Here is a 13,140-nt window from a genome sequence, read left to right on the forward strand (position 1 = left end):
TAAATTGCTCCCTTTGGCCTGTAGGACAGAACCCAACTTAAATCATGCCTGTCCATGAGGGAGTACTAGCGCTGCTTTAAACATGAAGTGTATCAATTAAGGCTTAATACCATGTGAATGTATTTTATAGAGACCTAAGGCTGCAGAAGGAACTTCTGTGTACACACTACATTTCTCTTTGCCATGAAGGAGTAACTTATTTTGAAAACCTCCCATAAAACCTCAAGGACTGCGAGGAAAAATTCAGACACAGTTTATTTGGTAAATGAAGCATGTCACTGAATAACACGGCGTTACATCCTAACGTACAAAAACCAACAGTGTGATCCTCCTGATCCAGCTGAGAGGAGATGGAAGACAAACAGTCAAAAATGTCCTTTATGAATCAGGCAATGGTGAGGACGACTCGCTCCCTCTTTCTCCTCCTCTTCTTCTTCTTCTCCAGTTGGCCTGTGGCCTCAGCGAAGAACACCACGTCCTCTTTCTTCTCGATCTCCCGCTGGAGGAACTGGAGCGCCGCACTGTTAAAGCCCATCACGTCCTGAGAAAACAAAGGTGAAGTGAGGAAACGGAAAAGGAAAGGTGAGAGGAAAAAACTCCATGCCAGTCAGAACAACAAACGGCTCTTACTTTACTTCTGTCTGAAATCTCTTCATTGCCCCGAGATATTACTTACTCTGATTTCGCGCACTTTTGAGAGCGTGTTGTCGCGGAGCTCATCGATAACAGACAGCAGCATCTGGTTACTGGAGATTTGGCCAAAATGAATCCTAGAGAGAGAGAAAAGAGAGAGAGAGAGAGAGAGAGAGAGAAAGCCCCAACACTGTAACTGATCCACAACAATTAAATGTGTTGTCCCACCTCTGGAAAAAACAACAGACAATAGATAAGACCTCAACTATATGTAAATATTTCTGCATTACCCTGAATCTGATTGATTGTTATGTCAACAGCATCTTATTAATTAAAGGAAAGTGGGACTTTAAATTATAAAGTGAAACATCTGTTTTATATGTTCCAATGTACAGAAATAATCCATACTGTGATTTACTATTATTCCATCAAACTATAGAGTCAGACTGCTGACTCTGCACTAAAATAACATATTAGCTTTTCGGTACATAAAATAGCACCACAGTATAATAATATAGTAATTTATTTTTTAATGTACATATTTTGCATGTTTGGCAATATATTTTCCTTTCATCTCATTCTCTGTGACATGTAAGTAACCAATAACACTGTTCAGATGGTTCATTCAACTATCACACACACACACACACACACACACACACACACACACACAGGCAGAGCACTCACCTGAGGAGGAAGAAGAGGCAGCGGCAGACCAGCTCCACCTCCAGGCCCTGCTGGATGTAGCTGTTGAGGAGCTTCAGCAGCTCAGGGACATAAGAGAACGGCAACACCAGCAGAGAAACCTCCAGCTCGCTGGTGATCGCAGGTAAAGAGGCCGTTAGTATGAATGTCAATACAGGCACTGCAGGTGGTGATTAGCATTATAGCTAAAGTCAGAGTGAAAAATCATGTGGTCTTCTTACCTGGACCTGACCTTCTTTATAACGTCTAAAACATATCGGGACGGCTAAAAGAGGAAAACACAGACTCAATCACCTCTTTTAACAATATGCTAATACAATATTTTAACACTAAATCTAAGTTTTTTAATTATACATGGAATTTATTTTTAATCGTCGTTCTACTTACTGTTATGTTCCCAAAGGCCACGAGGATAGGATTGGGTTTTGGTGGAGGAAGCTGTAAAACAGCATTTATTTGGTAAATTATAAAACTGAATGAATATTTTCCATCACAGCAAAATAAATTCTCTTCACTCATCCGTCTGTGATATTTTATCGACTGGACAGGTGAGTCGTGCTCAGCTTCTACCTGGGCATTAATGAAACAGGATGTTTGTGCTTCACACAAGCCTTTAAGATGTGGAACAACACAGCAGGCATACAGCACAGGTGGTGTTATATTACTGGACAATGTCTCTACCTCTTTGCCTGCATTCACACAAGCATATTTATGTTCTTCCATCTTCCTGGTTTCCTCTTTGTAAAGCTCCAATGCCTCCATTATTCGCTCTGCCTGCAAGAAAGAACATGACAGCAAGAAAATCAACAAAGGACACAACACGTAAAGACGGACTTGAGGTCATACAGGATTTTTAGATAATCCCATTTTCACCTGTATGACTGCCCCGCCCACTGAGATTTGGGCCAATCATGTAAGAACTTAATTGTCAATGTCATCAACTGCAACCCAAAATCAAACTACGTTAATTATTTCAGTGTTTCCACCCATCTCGCAGGAGGATCCAACACGTGCTAAAAGTCGACTCACGGCTTTGACGGTGTCAGCGGTCTTCTTGCCGGCCGGTGCTGCCTCTCCTTGAGTCTCTCCTGGTACCTGCAGATTTAAATATCTTAATTCCATCCAACACAACTGATTTTCCTCTTTAGGACTGGGAATGCATTCTGAACAAATTGTTTAGCAAATGTCAGCCGGTCAGCTCCTCACAGGAAATACGAAGCTACAGCTAATACTAAAACTAGCCTTAGTTATGAGAGGCACAGTGGAGTCTGGGATTAACTCCTTCCTACCATCAAACTTCCAAACACAGCCTGAATAAACAAGGCCAGTGTGAAGCTTTACTATTCAAATGAAACAGCACTTACAACAGGCACATCTCCTTTGGCCATGCTCTCCTCAAACTCTGCTTCTCGCTCCTGTGAACACAAACAGTCAAATCAGAGCTGTTTTTGAGCATGTGTGAATATTAGTTAACCCTGCCCTCTGCCTCACCATCTCCCGTTCCTCCTCCAGGATGATGGGCTCCCTGGTTCTTTCCCAAAGACGCAGGGACTTGTCATGGGAGGACGACACAATATGGTCGCCGTTGGGGCTGATGGTCAGACACCAAACCTCCCGATGGTGGCCCTGTAAAGTAGGGAGAAGAGCCAAATGTCAGCCTGTGAGCTTTTAGTCCTTGTTCCACTACAATTGAAAGATTCATGTCGTAATGGATCAGATACCAACAATAAAACGAAGCATTGAAACCACTTAAGCCACAATAGCGATGGAGCAAAGGTGTAAAATTTAGTTTAGGTCTCTACATAACAATCGGACAAATCAGATGTGGTCAAAATAGTATTTCTGCATCTGAGGTGTGAGGGAATCCTGCCTTGGGGCCTTGGGCTAAGCCCTGTGACCCTACATTACAGCATGGAGATGGGTGTCACCTCTAACGTCTGGATATGCTCAAACTTGTCTGCGTCCCACTGTTTGATCTTCTTGTCCTTCCCTGCTGTGAAGAACAGATGAGTCTTTGGGACAAACTGGAGGAACATGACGCTGTGGAGAACAGAGAGGGGAGGGAGAGGTGGTCGGACGAGAAAACACAAAATGATTAAAGCACCGAAGAGAGGAAAAGACGAAAGAAACACAAATGCAGGCAAAACTGAAGAAACAAAGAAAAGCAGGAAAGAATATGGCAGATCAACGGCAGACATCAGGAAAACAAAGAAGCTCAATGGTCAAAATGAATCAAAAATGTAATTAAAGGAGGAGAACAAGAAAACACAACGGCAGAGATTGAGATGATTCATAAGAAAACAGATGAGCGGACAGATTAAAGAGCAGCTGGTGTGAAGTCACAGGGCAGCCTGAGTTAACAGGACGTGGATCTGACTCCCTGACCACAACAGATGAAGTCAGAGCTGAAAACTCACCAGGGAAGAAAATTATTTCATCACCACAGTTTTGATAAAAAAAAAAATGTTCCAGTGAACCCAGAACTGTTTGCTTTGGTTCTGTGTTGTTGGGCGTTACCTGTCGTCATGAGCAAACATGGAGCGGTGACAGTCGCCAAAGTCCAGACCCCAGATCTTCACGTTCCTGTCGGCGGAGCCAGTGGCGATGAGTGTGTTATCCTGTAACACAAACAAGAAGGTCTCAAACTTTAGTGCTGCTACAGAACCTTTTCTGTGAGTGGGTTGTGTTAGTCTCGGCCAAATTCAACATCGGTGTTGTGGGCACAGTTTAACACCTGAGACCTTGAGCCCAGGTGGGATGTGTCCACAGTGCTGCTGATATAACACTTGACAGTTTGTTTAAGATATTTTGTTTTGTTTTACAACATTTTCTATTTACAATAAGGTTCGTATCCAAAGTCATAAAGAGTAAAACGATGAGCAATAACCCCAGGGAAAGACTTCGATATGAAACAACAACCCCATGACCCCTGACGGTTGTGCTGGAGCTGTGTAATATCAAAAACCTGAGAGCTCATAGTTGGAACATTTTAGCAGCTTGAAAATACTCACATGTGAGATGTCCAGACAGAGCACAGGCAGCTTGTGTCCATACAGAGACAAGAAGAACTAAAGCGGCGAGAAGAAGAAACGTTCAGTTACGATGTAAACAGAAGCTGAGACTCTAATAATGAAGCAGTCGTTCAGCGAGTCCGCCATTACTGCACTGTATTAATGTGTGTGTGTGTGTGTCTGCAGGGTGAACCTTCAGTGTGTCTGTGAAGAAGATCTTCACAGTGCAGTCTAACAGGGAGACAGCGAGCAGTCGGTGGTCAGGAGAAAACTTCACACACAGAACGTCTTCCTCCAGCTGCAGTGTGCGGGTGTGTTTCAGCGTCAGCCTTCTGTAACACACACACACACACACACAATACAATATATAATGTAAGCACAGTATAATATGCATCACCTAAGTATAAATTTTGTGTTTTAATAAGCGATTCGTGATTGACAGCTTATGATTATGCATCAGTGACATATGCTGCTACTGCTGCATATTCTACCTCGTGTGTAAACTAAAGACTACAGGTATTTGGACAGTTCTACATTTTTTTCTTCACTCGAGCTCACACGCGGCTCAGAGTTGATTGAAAGTTGCATTTGATTGACGGCGGTGGAGTCTGTAAATATGAGGAGTAAAGACGTCACAATGCAAGAGAAGAAGAAAAAAACCAGGGGTACGCCGGAAAACACCTGGTGGACAGAGGAAAGCAAGGATGACTGGAAAATTATGTGCGTGGTGAAGAAAAAGCTTGTTATGACAGTACAGCAAGTTGACAAGAAGCTCAGGGATGTAGGCGAACATGTGTCCTTGTCAGCGAACAAGAAGAGACCTCACAGGATTGAGCAGAAAATGCACAAACTTCTGGTAAGTCTCAAAAACAGAAAGGCCGAGTCACAGTTCACCAGAACATCTGGACCAAAGTTTGATGTGGTGATGAAACAAAAATCAAAGTGGAAAGTTTGGATAAAAGGAACAGCTTAAAACCCAAAGCATATCGCCTCATCTGTCAAACATGATGGTTCTGTTATGGCTTGTGCATGTACGTCTCCTAGTCGGGCAGCATGTGGTAAAAGTATCACATCTTCCACAGAGTCTTCTACATTCATTTAAATCCAGATTAAGAGACGTGGTGCTTTACTGCAGTGCTTTGGTGCTTTAGACTGGCAGCCTGACATGACTTTAGACCAGCGGCATATTTCTAAAAGCTAAATTAAAGCTTTTTTAGAATTTCCCTGACACAGGGCTCAGATATGTCAGGGGTTGTGTAAATGACACATTTAGTAAAGATACTACCCTTACCACTACTAAAAAACAACCTGCATCAAGAGCTGATATTTGGGAAGATCTCTATTGTAGTTGAGTCCTCATTCTAAATGAACCATGCTGGACCCTGACCATGGAACGAGGCGGCGACTTACTTCTGGCCAGTCCCTTGGTCCGTTACGAGCTCAAAGTCCCAGAACTTCACTGTCTTATCTGCACTTCCTGTGACGATGCCCCTCTGCAGGAATGATACAAACAACAAATGGAAAACCACAGCAGCTACTTTGAAATCTGATTCGGCATGAAAGAGCAGGGAGGAAGGTAAGACAGGTGTGACGGAGAGGCAGACCAGCAGGCTGTCGGGTTAGGTTTACCTGATCTGGGGCCAGGCACAGGGACCACAGGGCTCCATCATGGGCATCTACAGTCTCCAGAAGGCTTCCTGAGGCCAGCTCAAAGATCTGCAGCTTACCGCTCTGACAGGAGAAGAAGCATTCAGAGACCACAGAAGAAGAAGAAGCAGATTTTTCAGCAGGTCTGCGGCCTCATTGTCCTGCTCTACAGGAGGTCATTAAATAAAATTCAGATTTCCAAACTTCTATGTCCAAATACCTTTGTTCCCAAGATGATCTGTCTGTCTCCAGGTACGAAGAGGGAACAGAGGGCGTATTCACAGGCCATGGTGCGAATCACCTGCAGAGTTGACCTGAGGGGATCGAACATCTAGTTAAAACACTAATCCCTCACCACAGCAGCTCTTTCAATGAAAGGGCCCCAATGACTTAAAACTAACTGTAATCCAACAGTTTCACCTGTTCCACACTTTGACTGTGTCTCCAGAGGCGGAGAGGATGGCCAGGTTGTCCGAGCTGAAGGCCAGCGTACGGACAGCGGTGCGGTGGCCACCGAGCGTGAGGCGCGCCGTCTTATTGGCTGTGGGGGTCTTGTCTGAGGTTTTTAGGCTGTAGGTCTCAATGGTGTTGTTCTGCAGGAGCAGCACTATCTTCAGCTCACCACCTACACACATCAGGCAGTCCACCCATCTGAGAGGGGATGGAGGAGGTGAATGAGTCTCAGCGTTTGTGCTTCTGAGTTCACGGTTTGTGCTTTCACTTGACAGAAACCAGTTGCCTGCTGGTCAGGACCTCTCTAACCTCTGAGCTCCACACTGACCTGATTTTGCCAGAGGCCTTGATGTTTGTTAGTCTGATGATCTCGTCCTTCAGTTTCCTCTCCACCACCGGCTCTGCTGCTTCCTCGCCTGCACCTTCCTGAGCTCTACAGCAGAGGGCACCGACACATTAATAAGCTTCAGCATGTTGACCTCCAGCCTGAGCTTTCACTACACTACAGCAGTGGCTTTCTGAAGTTGGTGTAATCGCAGGAGGAGTGCCTGAAGTACTAGTTTAAAGGCGAGCAGATGAACCAACAGTAGGTGTCACAGCAGTAACACCAACATTTTACTAGCACCCAGAGAACAGTAACACACTGATAGAAGCAGGAGTAAGAGGACCTGCTGGCAGGAAGTGTAGTAGTAATAGACGTACACAACGAGAAGAAGCACAGTAGAGTTAGATAAATGAGCCTAAATAGCTTTTATAAGATTATTATTCCTGTTGTGTTAAAAATTGCCAATATATCATTCTCAGATTTTTCTAAACTAAACATCGACGTCTGTATCATCGTAATAAATCCAGCATCAGTCAGTTGTCCTGTCCTTACTTGGCTGCCTTCTTTTTCGCTTTCTTCAGTTTCTTTGTCATTTTCTTCTGCACTTCCTCCTCTGACAGCACAGTGAAAAGCTCCAGGACCGAATCACTGCCCTGATGGAAGACAGGAAGAGGTGTGTATGGCATTATTTACTTACAGAAAATATCAGCATGAATAATAATCCCTGACACTGCCACAGACTGGTAAACACAAAGTACAGTGACTGCATATAAAAGTACAGCTGAGTGGCAGCTGAACACTTGACTAGTAGGTTTACTGTGGCTGAATGAGAGTCCCTTATCCAAAAACACATGAAGGGCAAACAAACTAAATACAAACTAAATAGTAAGACAGAAACTTGTAGCTGGGTCTTTGCACTAGTGATGTCAGGCTGTGGTCTACTGCTTACACATAAAGCAAAGTAAAACGGTTATTTGGAACCAGACTAAATTCACTTTGCAGCATAAGACTGAATTTAACAGTGAGTCAGCCAAACAGCGATTAGTGAACAGCCAGTACCTGGAAAACTCTCTACACACCTGAGCTCCAATCTGCAGCAATACAATGATTTTAAAAACAGTGGAGACAATAAGCGAACTTGGTCTGTGCTGTATTAGAGGATAGAGAAGTAATATCCAGCCCTAAGATGAGATACTAGAAACATTCACCACATCCCCGTATAAAAAATGCGAGAGAAGAAGGAGACATTTGAGGGCTCACATGGCAGGCGATGACTCTGGCCTTGGTGTCTGTTATCAGCGAGACTACTCTGTCTCTGGCCTCTCTCAGGATGGAGCCGGCTTTCTTACAACTCAGGATCCGCTAAGAGATGAAAAAAGAGACACAGCACCAGGTTTAAAACAAGCACAGTAGATTTATGTGAGGCCCAGAAGGTGCACTGCTGCTGTTGGGAAGTTGAAAAATACACTCTGAAGCCTCACACTTAAAAATGCATCAGTCATCATCAGCATGAGTCACTGATGTAAAGTGATCACAGACAGTTACACAGACTTTGTTGTTGTCTCTTCTAATATCTGGCACTGTTTTAGTGCACCTGAATGTTAACAAGCCTCTGAACAGAGGAAATATATTAATGAAAGTACGATTCAGGTTTTCCATAAGTGGAACCAAAGAACTCAATAAACGATAGAACTGTGTTGAAAACGTTCTCCATCATTATTGCAGTGTTTTTTTAATCCAATATTGACTTCTGTTCTACCTCATCAAGACTTTCCACTTCCTCATTGTCTTCATCATCATCATCATCATCATCCAGCAGAGTTTTCCCCTTCTTCACTCTGGGCTCACCGTCTGCTTTTTCCTGAGCAGGACACACACACACGACATTCTTCTTCAGGCATCGCTTTTCATGACAAGCAGAGACACATCAAGGCCACGTAAACTATGGCTAATACACAACGAGTAAATGTTTTTAGTGTCATTAAAGATAAAACATTAAGGTTCACACCATTTAGGCTGACAGAGAACAGAACGTACCACTATAATATGGCCCTGTTTCATACGGCATGTACGCTGCATTCTGAAACAAACTGTGACTCCATTTATACTTTAGAATAAATAAATCACAGCCTTCCAGCTAAGTTCAATCTTTACTCCAATTTGGCTCACAGACCTGCTGTGACCTTCCATGTTCACTTTCTCCCTTTCAGTCCTCAAACCTCCTGCTCTTTCAATCAGACTGAGAATAAAGCTGTGTTGTTTCTCACCTCCTGCAGGTAGTCGATGTCCCAGGCCCGAAGTTCACTGTCTGCTGATCCTGTCAACAGCCTGTTCTCCTGGTTCAGCAGCACCATGCCCCACACCTAACACACACACACACACACACACACACACACACACACACACACACACACACACCATCACATAGATTCAGCTCATTCATTCAGGTAGGACCATGTCAATCTGAACAAAATACTGACGAAGAGAAAGGCTCTTAGAAGACCAAAGAAAGATTTCAGTGATAAACTGTTGCCGTCCAACACTTACAGTAACATCTTCTCTTTCTTATATCGATGATAAACCAGTCAACGTGCGTGGGCAAATATAAAAAAGGAGTGTAAAAACCAGACTTGGGTAACAAGGTGAGTCACAAGTTCTTAGCTTAAGTTTTTTGGGCGACAGTACCAGGTGCAGGCAACACTGGCTGAGAAAAGCACATTCATTTAAAGGAATCAACCCTGCCTTCCCCACCTAATGCCAACACTAATGTAATGTAACACAATCAAATTACTGTTCCACAGAAAACTCCAACAACTGAAACTGTGCTAGGTTCTGCTTTAGAAAACAGCAGAGCCATTTTGTGCTTATGTTCAGTTCCTTTTTCTTACAAAACTGTTTCCAGGTTGATATGATGTTAGTTCTCATTCAGTTCATTTGGTTCTCGTGATAACACTTTGTTACCTGCCTCAGTCCAGCCGACCCTTTGGTTATGTTAACGATTACAGAGTAATCAGCCCCTCACCTCGCTACGGTGGCCCACCATGGTCTTGAAGCAGTGTTGTGTGTCCAGGTCCCACCATTTCACAAAACTGTCCTTAGAGCTGTACAGCAGCAGAGCACACAGACACACCGTCAGTAACAGTTTTGAGTGTCATATAACAAACGTTCTTCAATATGAGCCGCCTTCCCCTTTGTTCTAGTTTCTGAGTCACAAGCTCCAGCATTTTATCAATCCATCTGCCCAGATGTATTACCTGGTGACCAGGAGGTTCTTGTCTTTAAGGAACAAGGCCTCTGTGATGACGTCTTTATGGCCTCTGAGCCTGTATAGACCACACTCATTAATGATGTCCCACACAATCACATCTGTGTCCTGAGGGGGGAGGAAAATGGTCATTACAACACACCTTGTAACTCAGAATCCAAATTGTAATCAGATTTGATCAAGATAAAGATTTATCATCGACATGTAAAGTTTTAAAGTAAAGGTTTTACTACACAAACTTTACCAAAAACCTGCCCGACTCACCTTAGAACCAGTGACCAGGCGAGCTCCGAGTCCGTCGTAGTGTATAACGGTGACGGCAGATTTATGGCCATTGAAGGAGACGCTGTTCTCTCCGTTCATCAGGCTGAAGATTCGCACCGCGCCGTCCTCATAGCCCACGGCGATATGGACGCCATCGGGTGAAGGGCAGAGGAAAGTCACCTCATGTTTCTGGCCCTGCAGGATCAGGACCTACACAAAAAGAGACAGATGGTGGATGAAACCTGAAGACAACCTGATGTGGCAGGAGAACACGGCCGTGGTCCTGTCCTCCTCTACCTTTTCTCCTTTTCGGACATCCCAGATGAAAACATGTTCACATGCAGCTACAGCGACATAGCGCCCTTTCTCCCCTCCTCGAAGGGTCACGTATGCAATGTTGGCTTTCTGGCTGCCGATTACTCCAAACACTGCACTGGCAACGTAGCGCAGGTACTGCTTAGTTAACCCCATGACCAGCAGCCTCGACAGGAACCTGGATCCTGCACAATAAAAACATCAGTGTTGTCACTGAGAATCAGAGATACAGGATTATACTGATAACTACTCCAAGAGGAAAATATGTTGTATCTGTGGGACTGATCCTCTTAGTCTCCTCATTACATGCCTACAGAACATACCAAAAAACCTATTGTGTCAGTATGTCATCAGTTTTCTTGAAAATTACAACATAGAAAAAAAAAACATCACTTATTCAGATGGTCATGAAAATGTAGACACCTGAACACATCTGTATACATCTGCTGAACATCTGCTTTTAAAAATAGGTCTTCATTTGTTTGTTTTCCACATCCATGGAACACAGCCCCAAACCAAAAGTACATAAACATAACCACATGTTACTGGCTGTTTAATAAACTGTATTTATCAATCACAAACCAAAGGCATTATGTTCATAGTATTCAGTGTAGTATTAACAGTGAATTAATGTGCTGAATGTAATTACCGATGTAGTGAAGTTATAGTTATAGCGTTAACTCGTTGTGGTGGACTTTATTATCTCCTGTGGTCTCACTATAACTTCAGCTGAAATACTTTACAGGTTTTCTGTGGGTAATATGTTTACTGCATCCTGTTAAAAGAACAAAACACAAATACTGACTTTACTGTACATTTTTAGCTCGTTACAGCAAAACGGCCGTTTGTTAAAGGAGCGATTGTTTTTCTATCGAGTCTTGCCCGCGTGGTCGGGGTTTAGAGCTTTTAACGCACAAATCAACCCAACTGGCAAACAACCCCCGCTCGTCCAGAAACGACTGTGATACAAATCAAGCACGCCTAACCACAGCAGCCCGGTTGTCCCTGAACCCACGTGGTGAAGTTTTTTGGGTAAATGTACTTCAAGACATGAGATATAAGGAAGATGTTTGTCTGTGAATGTTAGATATAAAGTTAACATATCTGTCTTCTATGCAGCGCATTTGACGTCTGTTCGTTTTCTCCACTCACCTCTCAAACGCTGGCTAGCTGCTAGCTGCTAACGTTAGCGATGGCTTGTGTTTCCTGCGCTGCTGCTCAGACCCAATCAATCGATCAATCATCGATAAATAGACTGATCGTCCACATGTTCCATTGGTGTGTAAATGTATTAGTATTAGTAAACAAGTAAATCTAGTAATTACATTTATTTATCACCTCCAATACATTTTCAGAGGGAAATGTAGTTTTTACTGCACTACATTTATCTGACATCTTTATTTACTTCACTAATTAAGATTTTACATACAAATAACACTTGAACCACCAAACAGGATGTACAGTTAATGCTGCACCGATTTGAATGACAGAAATTCAACTATTTTAATAATATAAGTCATTTTCTGGGCAAATTGCAAAAACATTTCATGGTTCCAGCTTTTCAAATTGGATGATTTGACTAATTTAGAAGTTTTTTCTCACTGTTGAATGAATGTGAAGTTTTACAAAACAGAACTTTAACTTCAGTAAAATAACATGGAAGTTAGTCTATAATGAAAAGAATTAGTTGAAACCCTATGCAAAATCGTTTACACATACATTCATGCATTAGTATCCAGATAAAAAATAATAACACATATAATAGTCATGTACACATTTTCGGATATATACTTTAGTAACATATTTTACTTGTTTTTGAGTACTTGTACATTTGTGGTGGTAGATTAGTGTTTTTGCTCGATTGTTTTTTCTGTTGCTTCTGTCTGTGATCCCCCCCCCCCCCAACAAAATAAAATAAAAATAAAAGCAAAAATACTTGAATAGCAAAAGCTTTTTCTGCATTAACCTGTAAAATATTAATAATAATATTTATTGTTTATTCTGTTTGTTGTGTCAGATGTTTGGGTCACAGTCAGTGTTTGTAGAAAAATGCGGATTTCTCACAACCTCCTCAGCGGAAGTGTCCGTCATTTGTTAGTCAGCTGATTGGGAGAAGAAGAAGCAAAAGAGAAACAGCAGGAACAATACCGGAAATCGGAAAAAATAAAAGCATGTCAAGAATAAGTTTATTGATCTGTTCATCTGTCCATTGAAGACCAATGTTACTTTTGTTGTTGCGAGCTGAGAAGCTTCCATCATTTCTGAACATCAGTGCAAATATGGGATGGAGATGATTTGATATGATTTGATTTGACTTTGGAACAGACTTGTGACCAGACCTGAACCAAGGTTGACTAGAAATATCTTTAATTGGGATATTTTGTATTTGAATACCTGGATTAGTGAAGTGAAATGGTCAGTTTATTGTTTCTAAAAAAACTTCATGATGCTCAATGCAAATTGTTCTTCATGTACAAAGAAATGTTTCTTTGTTACAAACCTAAATTAAGAATTTATTGTCT

At 42.4% G+C, this 13,140-nt stretch overlaps 1 protein-coding gene across 2 annotated transcripts; it reads right to left on the minus strand.

The window, feature by feature from the left end:
• Positions 1-237: 237 nt before the first annotated feature.
• On the minus strand, positions 238-11,848 carry wdr3 (WD repeat domain 3). Of its 2 annotated transcripts, XM_026296484.1 has the most exons (28): positions 11,771-11,837; positions 11,268-11,393; positions 10,601-10,803; positions 10,304-10,513; positions 10,029-10,147; positions 9,797-9,875; positions 9,042-9,137; positions 8,534-8,635; positions 8,035-8,136; positions 7,327-7,427; positions 6,778-6,882; positions 6,417-6,647; positions 6,217-6,310; positions 5,979-6,080; positions 5,760-5,842; positions 4,543-4,681; positions 4,350-4,406; positions 3,856-3,956; positions 3,267-3,378; positions 2,830-2,964; positions 2,703-2,753; positions 2,368-2,433; positions 2,020-2,112; positions 1,726-1,776; positions 1,560-1,603; positions 1,321-1,449; positions 677-770; positions 238-541 (listed from the first exon to the last, which is right to left on the minus strand). In XM_026296484.1, exons 3-28 carry the CDS (start codon positions 10,772-10,774, stop codon positions 386-388), a joined length of 2,826 nt encoding a protein of 941 aa, XP_026152269.1. In that variant the 5' UTR covers positions 10,775-10,803; positions 11,268-11,393; positions 11,771-11,837; the 3' UTR covers positions 238-385. The 2 variants fall into 2 exon arrangements, with proteins under 2 accessions (XP_026152269.1, XP_026152268.1); XM_026296483.1 differs by lacking the exon at positions 11,268-11,393 and having other exon boundaries at positions 11,771-11,848.
• Positions 11,849-13,140: the final 1,292 nt, after the last annotated feature.

Source organism: Mastacembelus armatus, chromosome 21 (genome assembly GCF_900324485.2).
Source record: "Mastacembelus armatus chromosome 21, fMasArm1.2, whole genome shotgun sequence".
NCBI lineage: Eukaryota > Metazoa > Chordata > Actinopteri > Synbranchiformes > Mastacembelidae > Mastacembelus > Mastacembelus armatus.